This window comes from Sphaerodactylus townsendi, linkage group LG13, assembly GCF_021028975.2.
Source record: "Sphaerodactylus townsendi isolate TG3544 linkage group LG13, MPM_Stown_v2.3, whole genome shotgun sequence".
Taxonomy (NCBI): Eukaryota; Metazoa; Chordata; class Lepidosauria; order Squamata; family Sphaerodactylidae; genus Sphaerodactylus; species Sphaerodactylus townsendi.
The window spans coordinates 55,011,496-55,033,332 of record NC_059437.1 but is presented as its reverse complement, the minus strand read 5'-3'; the positions used below and the strand labels follow the sequence as shown (position 1 = coordinate 55,033,332).

Sequence of the window (21,837 nt, the reverse complement as noted above, 5' to 3'; positions counted from 1 at the left end):
AAGGAGCTAATAGGAAGATTGGGGCTACCGTTTTGAGGGTCCATAACTTTGGCCCCACAGACAGAAATTGCACCAAACCTGGGGGAATTTATCGATAAGTGTAGTCTCCTGATGAGATTCAAAGGATTTTGAGACTATTCCTTCAGAAATGTACCCCATTCGCTCCCTCAGCCAACCCCATTGACATGAAATGCAGAAAAGCTCAATGCAGAACAAAGTTTCTTGAAAATTTCTGTGATGTTCCTGCATACGGGGGGGTGCATTTTGAGACATATCAGCACCAAAGGAATTTGGGATTCCTCATCTGTAGACTGTCCTGATGGGACCCAAAGTTTTACAGTGCAGTTTGGTTCAGAGGGGTCCATGGTAACTGGATGCAAAGGGTAGCACCCATCTCCTTAGCTGATATGTCTAAAAATGCACCCTACGTAGGCACCAATGTCCTGTGTTACAAAAAAAATTGATCATGGTGAAGTGGCCGCCCATGAAGTGGGTGAGAGGTGGGCATCCAACTCAGGTTTTGCCCAGGGCTCAGTTTGCCTCGTTACGCCCTGGCATTCACACACCCACGTGTCCTTTATTTTTTTCTGATTTATAGCCCGCCCTCCCCCACAGGGCTCAGGGCGGCAAACGACAATTTAAAATAACAATTTAGAACAACATAAAACATCAACAATCATAAAATCAATCAGCATAAACCAAAGTAACAAGATGGCTTCAGCTTTGAAGAGGGTCTCACAACGAGCAGGAATGCTTTGAAGCTTTTCAGGAGATATGCTTTTGTTTTAGAAGGGAATGATGATGACCCTGGGGAAGGGGGCACCTGGAAGCCTAAGGCCCTGGCCACAGGTTAATACAGTCCTGCGAGACACTATACATGACTCTCCTCCCTCCTTTGAACCTCACAACAGCCCTGTGAAGGAGGTTAGACTGACAGATTGGATGACAGGGAGTCAGCAAGCTTCATTAGCCGAGTGAGGATGTGGATCGGGGAAACCAACACAGATCAGAAAGCCCCTATACCTTCTTCCTTCTTGGCCTGCTCTTCAAATTCTGAGCGATCCACTAATTTGATTAACATAAATGCCTTCAGTTTAGTCTCATGGTTGTAGATCCGCTCCAGCTCCCGGTACTCTATGTTGAACTGTGCAATGTCTTTGCAACGCCTTTCCTTCATGGCGGAAATCCTCGCAAGGGCTTCTACCCTAAAGGTGGGCAAGACAGGGCAGACTTAGAAGGTCTTAAATCTTGCGTCCGTTGAAGAGGTTCTAGGTCCACCTCCATGATTCCCCGGGCTGACAGCATGATGTGAAAACAGGACAGGGAAAAGAAGACTACATCATTGTGCTCACATACATCAACAGCAACAGTCTGGGTCAAAGCTCAACTGAGTGCAGGTCATTAGTTCACACACAAGCAGGAGTCACTCCCCAAAGCTATTTTATTTGGGCTTGGGGTGGCATATCGGACATATAGTAAAAATAAACACTGCTTCCAATTTTACTAGGGAGGAGGAAGAGTCAGGCTGCATTCTGCATTGGGACTCTTTAGTTTGGAGAGGAGACATCTGAGGGGGGATAGGATTGAAGTCTATAAAATTATGCATGGGGTAGAAAATGTTGACAGAGACATTTTTCTCTCTTTCTCACAATACTAGAACCAGGGGGCATTCATTGAAAATGCTGGGGGGAAGAATTAGGACTAATAAAAGGAAACACTTCTTCACGCAACGTGTGATTGGTGTTTGGAATCTGCTGCCACAGGAGGTGGTGATGGCCACTAACCTGGATAGCTTTAAAAGGGGCTTGGACATATTTACATGGAGGAGGAGAGTTCGATTTATGGCTACCAATCTTGATCCTCTTTGATCTAAGTTACTGCAAATGCCTTAGCATAACAGTCCAGGTGCTTTCGGGAGCAACAGCATGAGAGATGGCCATTGCTTTCACCCATCCCTGCATGCCGAGGCTCCCAAAGGCACCTGGTGGGCCACTGCGAGTAGCAGAGAGCTGGACTAGATGGACTCTGGTCTGATCCAGCAGGCTAGTTCTTATGTTCAGCTGATTCATGGACTAGGTTAATCAATTACAAATCTTTTCACCAGCTATAAAGGTCCACCTTGTTTCACTGGTCAACATAATTTTTAAACAAAGAAAAAATATTGTTTTTAATGAATTGTTAAGCATGCTCCACTTCACTGAGCAGCGAAGAGATGCAGGAAGTGTTTACTATACTAAAGGGTTTGTTCTCTTCGGCAGAATCAGCATTAGAGACTTATGACAGTTCTGGAGCAGCTGCTGTATTTACAAATACCTTTAGAGGGACAGGGGAATTCTATACAGTTTACGCTAGCCTGATTTCATCAGATCGAAGGAGGTGAAGAGTTTGGATTTATACCCTGCCTTTCTGTCCTACAAGGAGACTCAAGGCGGCTTGCAAACTCCTTTCGCTTCCTCTCCCCACCACAGAAACCTTGTGAGGTAGGTAGAGCTGAGAGAGTTCCCAAGAACTGTGACTAGCCCAAGGTCACCCAGCAGAAATGTAGGAGTGGGGGAAAAAATCCCAGTTCACCAGATAAGTGTCCACTGCTCATGTGGAGGAGTGGGGAATCAAGAAACTCCGGTTCTCCAGATTAGAATCTGTTGCTTTTAACCACTGTACCGCACTGGTGTTGAAGCAGTGTTGGCCCTAGTTAGAACGTGGACTGAGACCACAAAAGAAGTCCAGGGTACCCAGAGGGCGGAGCCGTGGCAAACATCCACACAGGATACCGTCAGTCCCACTATGATAGCACTTTCCGCCACAAGAACATAAGAACATAAGGAACAAAGCCAGATGGATCAGACCAGAGTCCATCTAAGAACATAAGAACATAAGAACAAGCCAGCTGGATCAGACCAGAGTCCATCTAGTCCAGCTTTCTGCTGCCTACGCCAGTGAGCCCACCAGGTTGCCTTTGGGGAGCTCACATGCAGGATGTGAAAGCAATGGCCTTCTCGCGGCTGCTTGCTCCTTTGAGGCACCTGGTCCTGTTAAAGGCATTTGTAATCACAGATCAAAGAGGATCAAGATTGGTAGCCAGAGATCGACTTCTTCTCCATAAATCTGTCCAAGCCCCTTTTAAAGCTACCCAGAGTTAGAATTGCTATCCCACATCACCTCCTGTGGCAGCATATTCCAAGCACCATAATCACTGCGTTAAGCATTGAAGAAGTGTTTCCTTTTATTAGTCCTAATTCTTCCCACCAGCATTTTCAATGAATGCCCCCCTGGTTCTAGTATCTAGTCCAGCTCTCTGCTACTTCATGCAGTGAGCCCACCAAGAGTGCCATTAAGGGAAGACTCACATGCACCCAGGAGGTAGAAAAGCAGTAACCTTAGCCTTCTGCAGCTGTTGCTCCCGATAGCTACACACAAGGTTTAAAAAAATAGCAGAGACAGGGTGTAGCCCAGTGTATTTCTCGCTGAGCTAGTTTTATACGTGCAAGGTGGATGTTTCTGGTTTTTTTTACAGGAGATATGATTAGGCCATGTGGTCTCCCACCCATTTCAAACTGGTCTGGCCACCTTCCAACTCAGAGGAAGTGGCCCGGTGCCTCGTCTTCCCACAGCTACCTCTGCTCATAGGCAGCGGTGGACTGCTCAATAGACACATCCATTGTCTTCTTCTGCTGCTCCAGTTTCTTGTGGGCAGGGAGATATGGAGAAACCGCCGAAAACAGTTTTTTTTGCTTTGCCCAGCAGGTTGGAGATCTGCTTCACCGCAGACCTGGCAGCGTTGGTGTTGGTCAAATTGGTGTTGCGAAATAAATCGCGTGACCTGGAGAGACCAAAGGGAGCAAATGCTAGAGTCAGGCATCAGCATCCGGGACTGTCTAGCTTGACACCAAGCGCTGGCCCATAATGGTGGGATCAAAATTTTAGTAACAGAGTTCCCCATGGTGAGGTGGGAATATGGCAAACTGTAAGCGTAAGCGCCAATGGGAGAACAAGTGCGGGGCATTCCGGTGGGGGGCGCATTGCTGGGCAGGGCTGTGGCAGGGACGCGGCAGCCTTGCGATCTTAGTGAGCTGGAGCGAATGCCTCCAGGCTAGCCGGAAGGCCTTGCACTTGCGCCCGGATTGCACAGCCTGCTAGCTGAACTGCTTCAAGTTCTGCCTACTGCTGAGAGGAGGTGGGGCGAGGCAAAAAATCATGTGTGCAAAATCACCAATTGAGTCACCTCTCTGCGGCTTTTACACAAATAATCAGTAACCTACTCTCGAGAACCTGCGAGAACCTGCTGGATCCCACCTCTGCACTGGCCCCTCTAAGTCTAGCACTGGCTGTTGGAGGTCTCAGGCAGACAGAGAAAAGGAGGGGAGGCCCTTTCCGCACAGACAGTTTAAAATATTTTGATGCAGGAAATAAAATGTTTCTTCCGTGGAGTTCCACATTGTTTCCCCCCCCCCCTTTTGTCCTCAAAACATTTTATTTCCAGCTTGGAAACATTTTAAACATCCCCTTTGAAAAGGATTTTTCAGTCTGAAGCCTTTTGAAAACTTTAAAATGTTTTCCCCGCCGCCTACCTTCCCTGAACGTCTTCCTTGATGCAACTGCTCAACCGCTGAGCTGGGGACCCTCACACTCCAAGAGCTTGTGATTCTTTCCACAGGCATCCACTTGCTCTTAACCACTACATGCTCAAGAATGGGTTGACCCCACAAAGGTGTGGAGACTCCAAAGCAGCAGAAGGGCTGCAGAGCTCATGTAGATTGGAGTGAGGAGACAAGGCTACCAGACTTCGGGACCTTGATTTCTATATAAGCCCACTTAACACTTCGTTAAGGTTTAAAGGTAAACTCGCACAATTATATTGTTGGAGAACTACTGGGAAGGTAGTTGTATTTTATTTTTTTGCTATATGTTGCTTGTAAATGTTTAGGAGTTTATTGTTTCAGGGTTTCTTTTATGTTTGCTGTAATGGGTGAGAGTTCTCCGCCGCAAAGCCTTCTACATCATGTTGAAGCCTGTTCACACCAAGCCCTTGCCAAGGTCTTCAGAGGACCAACCCACTTGTGCACCAAGAAGGAATTGGACTTGGCAGTATCAGTGAACTGTAAATATAAAGGACTTGAAAAATGCAACCTGAACAGGACCTTGGGAAATGTGATGTATAAGAATGTTGATGTTGTATGTTAAGAAAGTAAAGCCATTTTGTTTTTTAAAAATTTGTTGTTGCAAAACTCATTCCAAGTTCTGCTTGCCCCACAGAACCCACAAGCTGAGGTTACACTTGCTCAGAAACAGAAACTGGGGCTAGACAGCCCTTGGAGCAGCCATCTCATTTGCACTAACTCAGGAACGGAGTGCTTTGCTTCTAATCAGATGTATTTGGGATTAGGCTGAAAGCCAGATTAGCAATTAAGACAATACACCAATGCACTGACCTTCTTATTTCCATTGGCTATAGACAAGGAGGGATTGGAGTTTTGTGGATGATGATGGCTTTCCTGCAGCTCAAAATGCAGCTTTAGAATTTTTGGTTTTAACTTGGGTTGAGAGTGTGTTTTTAGTTGCCAGAAAGGAGACAGACAGTCACTCTCAGGAGAGGAGAAAAGTGCAAAATTGAGCTCAAACTTGGGGCGGCAGCGAGAGAGAGAAACTCACGTGATAGAGACGGTTCTCCAGCAAGTTGATCTGTCTCTGGAGCCACCGGCCGTCAAACTGTTGCCTCAGCTTGATGACCACCACTTTCTGCTTCTGAATCTTTTCCCCCATCTCAGCTATCTGTTTCGAACAAGGAAGAAAGCAATGCATCAACATCCCCACTTTCAGAGTGAGAGAGCTTAATCTATTCTTCTAAAAAAGGGCAAGGATTTTATTCCTTTGTTAAATTTAAGAAGGTGGAGGGTGAATTCCCAGGCCCCGAGCCCAAGCGTGGCAAGGCAAAACTCTGTGGTGAACATCTGAGGACCAAAATATGACTACCTTAAAAAAATGGAGAGGCGAAACCCAACCAAACCAAACAGAACACCCTAAGTACCCTGTTTCCCCGAATATAAGACATCCCCCAAAAATAAGACATAGTAGAGGTTTTGCTGAAGTGCAAAATATAAGGACATCACATGAAAGTGAAGGCTTACATTCCATGCGACGTACAGAGATAATGCACTTTTCAAAACTGCTTTCCAGTGTTGCTCTTTGAAGCTGTATGCGGAATGGCAAAAATCCACTTGCACCAGAACAGTGGTGGTGAAAGAGTGGTTTGAAAGCGCTACATTATTTCTAATTATGCAGCGGAGCGGACCTAAGACATATGCAAAGTTTTTGTTTGGAAGCATGCCCGCAAGCAGACAATGAACTGGTTTGTGGAAAAATAAAGGCATCCCCTGAAAATAAGACATAGCACATCTTTGGGAGCAAAATTTAATATAAGACACTGTCTTATATTTGGAAAAAACACTGAGTATTACCAAACCCAAACAGAACACTTTAAGGGAATGTGTTCCCATTGGTGCTACATTGTTATTTACTGCTATTTACTGTAAAAGGTGATACTCCATGTTTGTTATAGCATATTTGAGAGTGGCTTGTTGTGTGTATTTGTGAGTTGCCTGTTTGTATTACACTGTTGCACCTTTTATCACAATACAATTGTCAGACTTTGATTTACAAACTGGCCTTTGGAGAGTGTTCTGTTTGGTTTGGCCAAAATCTGACTGCCAGAGGCCCATTCCGTGGCTGCCCACAGTTTTAAAATCATTTTTATTTCTTCAAAAATTGCCAAAGGTCTCCATGTGGATCAATTTGGACAGTGTGAAGTGATCCTGGAGCCCCACTTCATGTGCCTTTTCAACTCTAGAAGCAGTCACAGGGGAAAAGAAGAGGAGTTTGGATTTATACGCCACCCTTTCTCTTCTATAAGGAGACTCAAAGGGGCTTACAAACTCCTTTTCCCTTCCTCTCCCCACAACAGGCACCTTACTTGTGGAGGATGGGGGAGACTGAGAGAGTCTCAGAGAGAACTGCGGACTTGCCGCGTCCTGCCCAACTGATTTTCGAAGTTTTGTTGGCAGGAGGAAACAAATTTCAAATTACACCCAAGATAAGCATCCGCATGCTCCATGTGGAGGTAGGGGAATCAAACCCAGTTCTCCAGATTAGAGTCCCACCTGTTTTTAACTTTTAACCTTTCCAGCAACACGCTAAGAACATTTCTGCATCTGAAAAAAGCTCAGACTGATGGAGATGGAAATGAGAGCTCCTGGAGCCCATATGGATTAGGACCCACAGACATTTTTAAAGAACTAGAATTGCCTTGGAGATTACCCCAGAGGCCACAAGATGGATGCCGAGGCCTCTCTCGCATGTGAAAAAAAGCCACCAAGTACACCAGTTGGTATGTCAGTGAGAAATTCAAGGCTATTCCACAGTACCCAGTACACAGCCTATTTAAATATCTTATGCCCTCCTGTGATAAATGTGTTTTCTACTAGAAATGAAGAGATGAGTCATAAGGGAGAATGCTTGTGGCAGGACAAGATAAGACCGCTTGGTTTGACTAGGTGGAGAAGAGGGCAAAGGGCATTTGTATCTCAGATTGAAAATGCGTATTAAGCTTTATGTTTTGAACATTTAATGCATGTCAACTTCTACTCCTGCTCTGAAGAACAAACTGTATTATAATGAACATGCATACAGGAAGGAAGGAAGAAGGAATATGAGGGGGGGCACATATTAAGGAGGAACAATGTAAAATGGAGGTGGACCAAGAAAGTTGTGACTCTAAGAACTTCCTTAACAATAGAGGCACTGTGATTGGTAGTAGGAATTAGAAGTAAGAAGGAATAAACATGCGCTGGGTATCAGGCACCTTATGACGAAGAACGGTTACACTCCTTCTCTATCTAGGATGATGCGTCCTCTTCCACCCAGTAGCGCCAAGCAGGAACTTATATGGAAGTGATGAGAGGTAGGGGCTACGCCTAATAATAGATCGATAGAATTAATGACATCTGTCTTAGCTAGATCGCCCTCACATCCAACATGCTGTGGATATACTGTTTTGGCCATGTGGGGACAGCTCCACTTTCTCTGCAAATAAAGCTACTTCAAACTCTTTTCTGTTGGCTTGATATTTAGTAAAGAAATATTGGGCACCACACTCCCACGAGGCAGAGGTCTCTAGAGATCCTCCAGTCAGGCTTGATTAACCTGTCTGAATTAACCACTAAGCAAAACAAGTTTTTTTTCCCGGGGCTGGATTTACAATAGGCCATGGTACAATGTTGGAGCTGAACCACACCTCATAAAAAGCCCCCCCCCCCCACACACACACACTAAACAAACAAACAAATATAATTATAATATTGAAAAGGTTAACAATCTATTTTAATCATGTAAGTTAAAATGCTATATAATCCGTGGTGGCGAACCTTTGGCACTCCAGATGTTATGGACTACAACTCCCATCAGCCCCTGCCAGCATGCCATGGTGTAGAATAATAGGTGTTTTGTTTCATACAAATAATGATATTTTTTCACTAGAAATATATAGCATATATGTATGGTTTCGAACATATATATTATGTTTTTATTTTGAATTACACATGAGTATATGGGGGTACCACAATCTTTTCAGTGCTTGGCCTTTTAAAGGTCTTCATCAGGCCCTGCTTAGCGGTATCAAAGGCTCAGCTGGCTTTGGACCTGGATTGCTTTCATGTTAGAACATTTCTCCATCATTCCTTTCCTGCAGTCAGTTTCATGTGGCACTAAAACCGTTGTTCCTCGTGACTCTAAATATAACATCCTTGTAAAGAAAAATCTAGCAACCTCCTCCGTGTTTATTTGCAGTTCCATTTGAATCCCAATCTGCATCCTTAATTATTGGTTGTTTCAGGAAGGGGGTTATTACTTTTTACTTTTTTGCAGCCCAAGTCACTACTCATAAACTGTTTCTTTTTCATTATCCTACTTGCATAATAATGATTAAAGTTAAGATTTATGAGAAATTGCTTTGGCTGAAAAAGAAAAAACCCAAAGTAGTTCTAGTCTCACCCAGCGATGAAGTAGTAGTCCTTAAGAAATAGTACAAAAATGTTTCAGCCAATGGAACTAACTACTTGCCAAGCTTAGGAGAGTGGTAGTGACTGGGAAACAAAGGAACAAAAATGTAAAGAGCCAATAGCCTAGAGAAAATGTATTGTTGAAGGCTTTCACGGCCAGAATCACTAGGGTGTTGTGGGTTTTCCTGCTGTATGGCCGTGTTCCAGTAGCATTTTCTCCTGACGTTTTGCCTGCATCTGTGGCTGGCATCTTCAGAGGATCTGATGGTAATAAAGCAAATGGAGTATATATACCTGTAGAACAGACATTCTCAACCAGGGTTCCGTTGGTACCCTGGGAATTTACTGTGAGAAACATGTCCCAGGGAGTACCCGTGGCAACTCACTACTGCACCCCTCATTGTTTTGTGAGGAATTGTCTCCCACCGAGGGTATGCCAATAAGGGACATGGGAGGCACTGGCCCATGGGACAGGAGGCCTGCCGCCATAGGAGTCAGCAGCCACCCACACCCCACCCCAGTGCTTCCCTTCACCCCTGGGAGGGGAAGGTGGGGAATGAGTGGAATTAATTAACAAGAAAGAACAATGGGAGGTGGGTGGAGAGGTGAGTGGCAGGGGTACCGTGAGATATGAAGAGTGGGGTCAAGGGTACCCTGGCCTCGAAAAGGTTGGGAAACGCTGCTGTAGAATGTCCAGGGTGGGAGAAAGAACCATTTGCATTGGTTAAAAGTGTTAAGGGTTCAATGTGCAAGTTGCAAGTAATTTTGCAAACTGATCCCACTTAACACATGCAAACTAGTTTTCCATGATTCCCTTTTACTTGCAATTTCTTGCTTTCTAAAGTAGGACCCTTTTTATTTTCCCTGAAATGATGGTAGGGTCAGGTTTTTCCCAACCTTGCCTAGCAGCGGAAAAGAACAGCAAATTCCCAAGCACCCGCATTCATAATGTACCCAGGCAGATATGCACAAGGAACTTGACATTTCCTGAACCATTTAAAAGTTTCCACAGCCAGGTCTAAATGGAAAGGGCACATTTTGCTGTAAAACCCTCTCCTTTAGATACGGCCACATGAATTATGGAACGCCTACAGTGGTTTTTTTTATCATCAACAGCAGTAAACTAGAAATCTCAGGAAACTGCAGTGAACTCATGGAGAGAGGGAGGGAGCTGCGATAAAGTATTTCTGGAGTGTGGCTGTCACACTTTGCACTTCTCCGGCGAACGTCTCGCACTGTCTACCTTGTCATCCAGTTCGGCAATCAAGGCTTTGGTGGCTCTAATGAGAGCATCGTACTCATCTTTCGTCTGCAGAAGAAACTTCAGCTCCATGCAGTTGTGATCATCCATGAAAATGTTCCGGGGCGACTTGCAGAGAGTCAGGAGTAAATTTATCTCCTTGTTTTCTTGTTTGAGGGAGTGGATCTGTTTTCTGCAGAGCAGGAGAGGAGAGAGAGAGAGAGAGAGAGAGAGAGAGAGAGAGAGAGATTGCATGTCCACCCAGTAGTACCGTTGCAAAATCTCTTGTACGTTTACATTTGTACGCCAGAGGGAGGATAACAGACTGGCCTACTTCCATAGCTGCTGTGCAAAGATTACTTTGAGAATGGACAGCAGGTACTTTGAACACCAAAAGCATTATATAAATGCTGAGTATTAATAATAAAGGTTATTCAGTTCATAAGGTCACCTATATATCATGCAGGCTTGCAAAGAACAACTCACCTGGTCATCTGCAGTGAGTAAGGCTCATTCCGCACATGCAGAATAATGCACTTTCAAACTGCTTTCAGTACTCTTTGAAGCTATGCGGAATGGCAAAATTCACATGCAAACAGTTGTGAAAGTGGTTTGAAAACGCATTATTTTGCCTGTGCGGAAGGGGCCTAAGACTCACCAAGTAGGGAAAGGTTGGTGACCTGAAAGAGAGGTGAGTCTCTTTCCCCTTCCAACATTTGAAAGTAATTTTCATACCTTTCTGGGCCGCTGAAGCACAGATCCCAAAAATTTCCTCTAGTTCCCTGTCTGTTTCACACCATTCATCACAAGAAAACAAATCACTCAACTTGCCAATCACACATCAGGATACCAGGAATTCTGTCTTCTCCCCCACCCCAATGCCCTGCCAAAAAGTATCAAAAAGGTGTGTGTGGACAGGCAGGCTAGTAACAACTTTCATGGGTTAGAAACTAATTCGCAAGGCAGAAAAGAAAGTTCTTCATCTACTTGTATCATTTGCTTGTAAACATTACTGTCACGCGAAATGCAATGAGAGTTTAGATTAAAAAAACAAATTAATGGAAGAAAGCTCAGTCAAGGGTTATTGGGTTTTTTAAAAAAGCCTTAAAGCAGTTATTTTAAAGGGATGAGCGGGCAACAGGGAAAGCAACATGGAAGCAGAATGGAACTTCTATGTACGAAGGCAGTATACCTTGGGGTACTAGGTGCATATGTAACCCCCATGCTCAGAATGGGTTGACCCAGTAAGGGGTGGAGACTCAGAGCAGCACGAGGCAGCAGACCTCATGTAGTTGGAGGAGACAAGGCTACCAGACTCGGACCTTGATTTCTATAAGCCCTTAACACCTCGTTAAGGTAAACTGCAATATTGTTGGGAACTACTGGGAAGGTAGTTGTTTATTTTTGCTATGTTGTAAATGTTGGAGTTTATTGTTTCAGGGTTTCTTTTTATGTTTGTAATGGGTGAGAGTTCTCCTGCAAACCTTCATCATGTTTGTAGTCATCCCCGCAGGGTCGTCGCTAAGGAATAGGCGAGACGCGGAGGAGGTTCCATCTGGTGGAGAGCGTCAGCAACAGGAAGCGCGGGATTTCGTGATCCTGACAACTCTCTCCTGTGCTGGTCTCCTGCTTTTGCTTTATTAGGAGGTTTTCCTTGTGAAGGCGCGTGTAAAAAGGAGGTGGGTAGGGAGATGGGCGGAGACCCGGGGGAGACACTGGGGGGAGATCATCATGTGATGCATGTAGTCTCACCTAGGCTGCTACGTCTTGGAGAAGGAGCATCAGCGTCTGGGTCTAATCCTCACCTGGGGGCTGAGGGGCCCATTGTCCCTTTGTCTGGGAGACACCCTAGTGACTGTGAGCCAGATAGTTCATGACCCGTGACTCGCATAGGGGGGGATGAGGTGAGTGGGGTGTCTTGGGAGTGCGACCAGAAGGCCGTAGGAGTCAGCTGGTGTGCCAACGTTCTACCCGCGGTGCTGCTGGGTCAGCAGTGCATTACCATCTCCCTCCCTTTTTTTGCACGTTTTTTGAAAGGAAGGCCCGAAATGCTGGGAAGCGGCGATTTAAAAGGGCAGCTTGTCCCCTCCGCCCGTTTGGTCAAGAAGCTGACCCGAGGCTGCTTGTGCAACATTAAGACTGGCAGTTTGCGAGGTAAGGGAAAGGAATCGAGGGAGCTTCTTACATAGGTTACAGGCAATATTAGACATACATTGAGCGAAACAAGATCCGCTAATGAGGCATCCAATTACGCCAACGCTGAGCTGTACAATAGTACTTAACCATCCTCCCGGCTGCCAGCTCCAGAGGGCTGACCACCATTGAGGCACAAACATCATACCTTCCAGATTAGATACAACTTCCTGCAATTCACAGCACTTTCATATGAATCAATTGGGAGATTATCAGAGAGATTAAAGCAACACATATTATGTACATTCTCTCACAACCTATGGTGATTTGCAATAACAACAAATAATCAATGGCGTACGCATTATCTACTAAAGTAAACGGCTTGGCGAAGTTCCTGCTGCTTTCCCGGAGGCCAGGTGCATCCAGAGCAATGGAGGTGGAGTTGATGGACTTACACTTAAGGGCACAGGCCAGCCCGGGCCAATAGTCTTGATGTTATTTAGGAAACAAGTCCGGGGACTCCCACAAAAGGGAAGTTGAGGAGGAAACACACTCCCGCCTATGGCTAGCTAGCAGCCTTGTGTCGCTCATCCGGCAAAAGGGGTCCGAGAGGAAGCGGGCGAGGAGGCGGTGGCTGTGCTTGAGCTTCCGAGAAGGGTGAAGCCCACCGAGGCAGAACGATGGTGTAGAGGCGGTAGCTTAGAGAGTTCCAGCTAGACACAGGCGGAAATGCAGCAACAACAAATAACATAACTTCTAAAATTAAGGCATGCAATAACTTCCAGCAATAGTTGGTTCACAGTAAGCAATAAAACATGGCTAAACGATACATAGGCTGGATGATATATCGGAAGGGAAGGCAACCCGATGGTTGCATAATTGTCCAATGCATGGCTCTTGCTGTTTTGACTACAAAAGCTACAGAAGCGATGAAGCGTTAGAGTCCATATGGATTTCTACAAGAGCGTGGGGAGAGCTACTGATAGGGGTCCTTAGCATTGCAGGTTCAGTGATTCTCCACGAGGCAAGGTTGTGAAGAGAAGCGTGTGTCCAACAATATTCCAAGCGGCTGACTGAACAGGCAAGCAGGAGAGTTCCAAGGGTTAATCTATCAGGAAATGTCCCATGGCTGCAACTCCAAGCTTCAGCCAGGAGGCTGACAGAGGGAGAGAGAATAGCGATTGTAGAGTGAGGGAGCAGCAACCACAGCTGGCATCGGAACCTCTGAGCCACAGCTGGCCCCGGGCTGCCCGTTCCCCAGGGGGGTAGCCCCAGCCGAGGTGGCTGTGATCCTTGTGGAAGAATGGGTGTGCTGGCTCCAGAGATCCCTCCCATCTCGGCCCAGGCAGTGGGGCAACCTTGTCAGACCCCTCTGCGACAGGGTGCAGCTGGGTTGGATCCTCCCAGGGAGGAGCCAGCTCCATCTCCGGGATAGGGGGCTGGCCTGGCATGTGACGCTGGACTCCCTGTATGGAAGAGAAAAACAAGCAACTTTTCCCCCAGGAGGTTTGGGGGGTTTTAGCAGCTGGCTAGGTTGGTAAGATGACAATAGAGGGACCTGTATGAGCCCTGAGGGGCGACAATTTTTGAATGATTGATAGAGAATTATACTTTGGATATATGGTCTGCTGGATGAGACCTTGATTGGAGTCCGATGGGTAGGGGGGGACTACTCCCCTTTCTCTTTCGTTTGTTTTGGCCAAGCTTTCCTTAAGGCATAGTTGGCCCATTCGACAACGATCACTTGCAACATTCAAAGTTACAGTTAAAGTCTGAGGCAGGAATTGCCACAGGAGGCTTAGGAGAAGGGAGAGGTCACATCCAGGTGGGATGTTTGTTTGTGAGAAACAATCCCAATCACCGTCTAAGGTGTGGAGTTTTTTTGCAAAGCAACAAACAATTCACAATTATAGTCCTTATCGTAGTAATGCATAGCATCTATAGGAAGAGATGTAAGAAGATGCAAAGAAAAGAAACAGTTCTTCCTGGGCTTGAGGTTTTGATCACAGGAGCAAATTGAGAGAGGTTTTGCAACGGAAAACCCTTTATCAGATCCTAGATCTAGAGGTGGGGTCGTCAGCCCATTAGAAAGAGGGAGGGTGTGCAGAAAGGAGAGGCAGGGGGCGGGGAAGGTTTTGGAAGTCAGACTCTACCTTCCCTCCTGTAAAGGGGACTTTGGCAGTTTAGGCTAAGCTTCCCTACCTTCACATGCGGAGGCTGTGTAAGATAGGTGTGGCTGAGAGACCCCCTTGGCACTGTGGACTAGCCAGGGAGGCGCTTCAGCCAGAGAATGTGGGGAGCAATGAAAATGATTTTGGCTTCATATGTAAACTTGCATGTACCACGCCAATGTGGCAAGTGTAGGCACCTCAAGATAGACCTGAAAGGAGAAAGGTTCTCAAGGAAAGGTTTGAAGAAGAGTTTTGAGGGTTTAAACTAAGATGGAGGGCGTGACCTGGAAGCAGGTCCCATGGGCCTCCCTAAGGGAGTACATGCACGAGCGCGTCGTCCTGTTTAAGAGTTGGATGCTGTAATGGGTGGAAGCTCTTTCAAGGCATTGGCACACATAATCAAAAAAGGAGAGACTTTAATTGAAAGAGCATAAGAGCATAGCTTAGGAAGCAATGGACAAATCCCACTCTGATGAAGGGGAAAATTTTAGGGGTCTCTTGAAGAAAGGGGTAAGACATACAAGAGCATATATAGGCATACAGATGCCAGAGCAAAGTAAAGTGTGAGGAGGATTGCAACTCTGATTTGAGATCTTGCTCTCTGGATCTTGCAGGAGTAGGTTCCTTTGCAGCCGCTCGCGATCCTGCTCTCTCCCTGAGGTACTGACGATTTTGCTGCCACTGGGAGCTTTGTGAGCTTAGAGGCTTTGCACAGGCTCAGAGGCTCACAGATCTGATTTGATCCCCTTACAGCCGCGTTTGTAGTTTTCAGTGATTGTGATGGACTCCTGCAGAGATTTTTTGAATCAGCGTGCCACTCTCTTGTGGCACTGGCGGAGGCTATGGTGACTTCGGAAATAGAAGGGGCTAGCAGAGCAGGAAGTATAGGCGTGGGGGGAGCCGCGAAAGCAAATCCAGATTTAGAATTAGCTGTGAACTGGTAGGATTAGAGCTTCGAGCGAGAGGCATAGAGGCCAGGGTGTTCAGATGAACTTGGCAGTTTCTAAGATGGGATGTTTGTCCATACTTGGATGTGGATGGCTCCCTGGTGCATGGGGAGTCGATGACCCCTGGGATGATGTGAACAACCCCTGTTCAGCTGGCAGGGAAGCTGGAGCACAAGACCAGCCTAATGGTCTCCGTGGGGATGGGATCACTATACTGAGCTGGAGCAGCGAAGATCTCGTGGGGAGAAACTCGCTCGAGGAAGAGGTTTGAGGAGTCTTGCGAGGCCTTGGTTCCGGGCTGGGGAGAATGCCCGGAGTGCGGGCTCCTCTTCCCAGCAGGCTTCTTGGGAGCTTACCCGGTCTTAGACCTCCCTGGGAGTCTTAAGCACTCTGGGGACAGAACCCCCCCCCTCTCCGCTCGAGAACTGTGAGGCCCCCCCACCGGCAGTCTACAGTCCTTACGGGAGGTGTCCTGGCTTGTTGCAATTTAGAAACACTTTCGTCACCGGGGGGGCTGTCTCCAGGGAGGCAGCTGAGAGGGCTGCAGCTAGAAGGCTGGCTTGATGGAAGCGTAAAAAGACCCAGATGTCCTGGCAGCAAGCTTTGAGCATGTCGGCCAGTTCAGGGTTCCTACCTAAGCCTGTGACTGCTTTGGCGGCACTCAGCCGGAGGCGTTCCTCTTTGGCGGGCAGGCTTTAAGGAGTTCGCCCTGGGCCTCCTCTCGTTGTCAACCTGCCTTTTGAGGAGCCTTCCTGGAGCCTGTTCACAAACTTGGCACTAGGAGCTCCTTTGGGGTTTTTTGGCCGGATGGTGGAGAAAACTCTGGCTTGGCTGGCCGGCATTTGGGAACCTTGATAAGCGCCTTGTAGAGGCTTACTTCCCAGGAAGGCTTGGTAATCGTAGAAGGGGTGGCCTCCAGGCAGGACAATCTGATGGTTGGGGTTGAGTGAAGAGCATCCGTTTAAAGCCGTAAGCTGCTTGGCTTGCCTTGATTGGCGGTGTAGAGCGCCGCCAGAGGTGGCTGCCCTGTTGAAGCACTGCTGGCCCATGGCGAACTCGGCTTTCCCAGATCACAAATTGTGCAGGGCTCCAGGAGCAGCACGAAAGGTGGTCTTCCAGTCAGTCCGGAACCATTAGGTGATTCCTCGCTATTGCCTCCAGCATGCACTTCCTCAATGTAGGGGCTGAAGTGGCTCCTTTACTCGCCCCGCATCGCTTATGGCGGAGCTCAGTGAGGATGTTATAGCTTAAGGGAGTGGTACTTCGACAACCTCACCCGAACGTACCATCCCCACCTCGGTATCTGTGAAATGGACCGGGGCACAATCGCAGAGAATATCGGCATCGCTCTTCCGTCCAGGGTTTCTTTCTTCCTTTGCAGATCGCGGGTTAATACGCCTCTGCGCAGAGTTTTAGAAACCAGCGCCATTACGTGCTGGCTGGGCTGACGGAGGTGAAGCGGTGGCTTCTGGAAGGAAATGAAGGCGAGGAGCAGTAGAGGCGCGCTGAGCCGCTGAGAATTTGAAATGGGGCGAGGAGCAAGGCAAAGGGGCAGAAGGAGGACGAGGCGTCCAATTTAGCCGGATAGAGAAAATTCCGGGTTTTGAAATTGAAGGTGAAAGATCGAAGCGAGGGCGACCTACAGCAAGGGGAGCCATAGGTCTGCAGGCTGATGGCGCGACATAACATTGTCTCCACGCCAGTAGCAGTGACATCGGCGGGAAGGCGCAGGCTCCCAATGCGTAAGAAGTCGCCCAATGTTTTCCCAAGTCCTTAAGATTCAATGTCCCCCCCTCTGGGCAAATACCATGGACATTGAGCTTCAATCTCCTCAACCAATTTGGCGCAGCTCCCTCTCTTCTGGGGACTCCTGCCGCATTTTAGTTTAAGCAGCTTTCAGTTCGGCTAACGATGCTTGTCATATAAGCTCCCTGCTTTTAAAGCTCCCATACTCACCCGGTGTTCCGGCCGGACGAGAGAGAGTGTCCTAGAGACTGGCAGATGTCTCGGATCGCGCCGCATCCAGAGGACAGGCGATACCGAAACGGTGGTCCCTGGATGCTGCTCGATCCAGCTGGACTTCGGTATCGCCGCCCCTTCCCAGGCTGACGGTGAGCAGGGTGGAGGTTCGAGGATTCCTCGGCTTTCGGCACCAGCTTGTAGTCATCCCCGCAGAGGGTCGTTAAGCTAAGGAATAAGGCGAGGACGCGGAGGAGGTTCCATCTGGTGGAGAGCGTCCAGCAACAGGAAGCCTGGAGTTTAAATTCGCGGGATCCTGACAACTCTCTCCTGTGCTGGTTATACCTCTGCGACCTTTATTAGGGTTTCCTGCGTGGCGTGTAAAGGAGGTGGGTAGGGAGATGAGCGGGGAGACCGAAGGAGAGACCTTGGAGATCATCATGTGATGCATGGATCTCACCTGGCCCGCTAGCTGCTTCGTCGCGGAGAGGAGCATCAGCTGCCTGGGTCTAATCTCCACACCTGGGGGCAGGGGGGCCCATTGTCCCGCTTGTCTTCGAGACCACCCAGTGACTGTAAAGAGCCAGATAGTTCAATGACCCGTGACTCATAGGGGGATGAGGAATTGGGGTGCGTGATGGGCGACTCAGCGAAGGCCGTGGAGGTCCGGGCTGAAGTTATTATAGCGTTCTACCACGGTGCTGCTGGGTCAGCAGTGCATTACTACAATGTTGAAGCCTGTTCATCAAGCCCTTGGAGTCTTCAGGAGCCAACCCACTTGCAAAGAAGAATTGGACTTGGCAGTATCAGTAGACTGTAAATATAAGGACTTGAAAATGCAACCTGAACAGGACCTTGAAATGTGATGTTAAATGTTGATGTTATGTGTTATGTGTTAAGAAAGTAAACCATTTTGTTTTTTAAAATTGTTGTTGCAAACTCATTCCAGGTTCTGCCCCACAGAACCCACAAGCTGAGGTTACACATACATTGAACTTTTGTTTTCTGTTTTGGGCACCAAAATAGGTGTCTAAACTGGCCACCACCAATATGTTGGACCACGTGGACTGATGGACTGGTTCAGCAAGGCCATCTGCGCGTGACCAACCTTACGCAATTTACACGTGACTGACCTTAAAACCCTACATCACTTACGCTTGATGGTACAGCTGCTGTTGAGTCTTCACCCCAAAAGACTTCCTGCCTTCCACCATGATCCGAAACTGCTGCTGGAGCTTCCGCAGCTCAGTCTCAGCCATCGCCTCCTTCTCCTTCTCGGTATATTCAGAGATCTCAGTCCTGGAACGAGATCCTTTGTGCTGCTACAGGTTGGGGTCAAGGGAAAGAAAAAAACACAAGTCATTTGTCTTTGAGAAGACCTAAAAGGTATTCTGGGGTTTTTTTGTATACCTTCTGCCAACGCAACCTACAAGGACGGGGGTGTGGTGCACTGAAGTGTTAGGACAGTGGTGGTGAACCTATGGCACGGGTGCCAGAGGTGGCACTCAGAGCCCTCTCTGTGGGCACGCGTGCACAGAGTTCATCATGTGATAATAGTGTAATTATTTCAGGGAGATTATTTCAGGGGCCCCCTCCCTCTCCTCCTCTCCTCCCTCTCCTTTATTATAATATCAAGTGGATCCACCGCCTCATCCCCCCTCTGGGGCTCTGGGTGAACTGAAGCTGGCGCCATCTTGTTTTAATGTTAGTTTAATGCTAAGTTTAATAATGTTGTATTTTTAATAAGACAGGGTTTATTATTAGAGCCATATTAACTTATATTTATTGGATTTTAATTTATTATTGTGCTCTGTTATATGTTGTTCACCGCCCTGAGCCCTTCGGGGGAAAGCAGTCTATAAACCCAATCAATAATAATAATAATAATAATAATAATAATAATAATAATAATAATAATAATAATAATAAGCATTAAACCTAAGACCTAGTTTATTTATTTATTTATTTATTTAATTATATTTTTTAGACCGCACTCCCCAGAAGGCTCAGGGAAGCAGTGTAGTTTTGGGGAAGCAGTGTAGGTAACCCTGTTACGCACTGTTAAACCCCACTGATTTTCATGGGAAGAATGAAAGCATGATCCTTTACCTGGGAATAAGCTCGGTTGCTGGAAGTGGGGTTTGCTTCTGAGTAAACCCTCCTAGGGTCATGATTCACCTGTTCGAAACGTTGCACAGTTGCTTCAAAGCAAAGCCACCGACTCCCACCAAGCTGACTCCCGAGTAACGCGTGCCTTGGAGCCAACCATTTTTTCTATACTAAAACCTCAGTATTCAGGTTAAATTGCCATGTGGCACTTTGCGATAAATAAGTGGGTTTTGGGTTGCAGTTTGGGCACTCGGTCTCGAAAAGGTTCACCATCACTGTGTTAGGATCTTGCTGCATACTCTTCTATTCCAGCTGCAGCTAAAAAACATGACCCCTGTTTGCCTCTCTTGCCCCAAAGGACTAGACAGCAGCATGGTTCCGAGACAACAGCAACCTAGGCTTTGAACAAGTATGGAACCAGTGGCTGTGGTCCCAACTTCCCCATCCTCTCTGGAGAGTTACAACTAAGGTTTCTGCTCTTCCCTGGGAACCAGGGAAGCAAGATTTTGGAGGCTTTTCTGAGTTCTGGTTTACAGGGAGGACGGAAAACCAGAGGTGATGTTGTAGACACAATGTGCAGAAATCTTCAACTATGTCACTGTTTGTAAAACATGGCAGCCACGGAAAGGTCATACTGCCAAGGAGGCAGGGAAAGATTTATTCCCTGAAGTGTGGTGGAACGAGGCAGTCATTACTTGTTTCAGACCCTGAAGAGAAAGTTAAGCTGACATCCTCTGGAAGGATACTGCAGAGTCCTGGGGCTATAACCCAAAAGGCCCTGTTTCTGTGAAAAATGACCCTGAGAGAAAGGCTCACTTGGGCTGGCCTTAGGTTTCTGGAAGGTTTACCCAGGCAAAGGTGCTCCCTGAGACAAAGGAAACTCTGTCTGAAGGTGAAATAACACCACTTTCATGTGGCTCAGAAACATCTGGCAACCAACACAGTTGACCCCCTCATAGGGGTAAAAACTCAGCTGACTTCTGCCCATCAATCATCAGGCAGTGGCTTTCTGGACCAGCTGAAGTTTCCAAACCATCTTCAAGTGCAGCCTCACACAAGGGTGCATTGCAGTAGTCTAGACTGGAAGTTGCCAAGGTATGTCTAACTCAGGGGTAGGGAACCTGCGGCTTGAGAGCCGCATGTGGCTCTTCTGCCCTTGCACTGCGGCTCCACGAGCCGAGCCGCTGGCCCCATCCTTGCCCGCCCTGCAGGCAGCAGGGCGGGCGCACCAGCTGCCCGTGGCCGGCTGGGTTGCGCCGCAGGCTTCCCCTCGCCTGCCCCTTTGGAGCAGGGTGGGTGCTTTCCCGGCGGCCGGCGAGGCCAAGCCGCTGGCCCCATCCTTGCCCGCCCTGCAAGCAGCAGGGCGGACGCATTCATGCGCTTCTCAGAATGAGCAGAGTAAAAGGTAAAAAACCCCAATATATATAGTGTTATCTTTATTTTAAATGTCAAAAATTATTTGTGGCTCCAAGTGTTTTCTTTTCCCATGGAAAATGGGTCCAAATGGCTCTTTGAGTGTTAAAGGTTCCCTACCCCTGGTCTAACTATATTCATTTTTACCAGCGTCTTCATGCTTCCCAATTGTCTGACGACTCGTCAGCTGACCAAGTGCAAGTAATCCTTCTCCAAGCAGAACCCCAGTCCTGAAAGGAACACAAAAAGAGAAGGGTGACTGTAGGGTCAACAAAACCTTCTCATCAATTCCCCATCCAAACCTACAGAGCCCCCTCCCCGTGGCCGTCCAAGAGAAGAGCTTGGGTATGATGTCGCTGCAATCTATATTCCCTTTCTCTGATTTCTAATTAGGGTTTGGAACAGATGGTTGAGTCTCTACCCAACCCACCAGAACTGGAGTTTCCATAGAAATGACGAGAGGGTGCGGGTTGGGGCCATGCGCCCTCCGGTTATTTCTGTGGAAACGCATGTGCCAGCCAGGCTGGACCGGGTTTGGCAAGTCTAAACAGGAAGAAATTGCCCAAGGGTGGGCTAACTTTTGGTGGTGAGGTGACCCCCCAACAGAAACCGTTCCTACCAGCCAACACGGTGATTCAGTTTGTCTGGCAACTCTTCTGCCAAACTCATGCCATGCGGAATTTCTACCAGTGGAATCCTCAGCATCTGTGATGGAACAACCCAGGCGTGTTCTAGAACAGGGGTCCGCTACCTGTGGCTCTCCAGATGCTTATGGACTACAATTCCCATCAGCCCCTGCCAGCACCATGCTGGCA

At 47.5% G+C, this 21,837-nt stretch overlaps 1 protein-coding gene across 1 annotated transcript in view; it reads right to left on the bottom strand.

Annotated features, from left to right (window-relative positions):
• The window catches only part of CCDC63 (coiled-coil domain containing 63), a 30,396-nt gene extending 9,157 nt beyond the window's left edge, over positions 1 to 21,239 (bottom strand). Inside the window, exons 1-7 of the mRNA XM_048513874.1 lie at positions 21,170 to 21,239; positions 18,656 to 18,822; positions 10,294 to 10,483; positions 5,650 to 5,769; positions 4,294 to 4,325; positions 3,616 to 3,753; positions 1,024 to 1,205 (exon numbers count right to left, since the gene is read on the bottom strand). Of these exons, the coding sequence (XP_048369831.1) occupies positions 1,024 to 1,205; positions 3,616 to 3,753; positions 4,294 to 4,325; positions 5,650 to 5,769; positions 10,294 to 10,483; positions 18,656 to 18,822; positions 21,170 to 21,181 (841 nt within the window). The 5' untranslated portion in view covers positions 21,182 to 21,239. The remainder of the gene's footprint in view (positions 1 to 1,023; positions 1,206 to 3,615; positions 3,754 to 4,293; positions 4,326 to 5,649; positions 5,770 to 10,293; positions 10,484 to 18,655; positions 18,823 to 21,169) is intronic.
• Between the last annotated feature and the right edge of the window lie 598 nt (positions 21,240 to 21,837).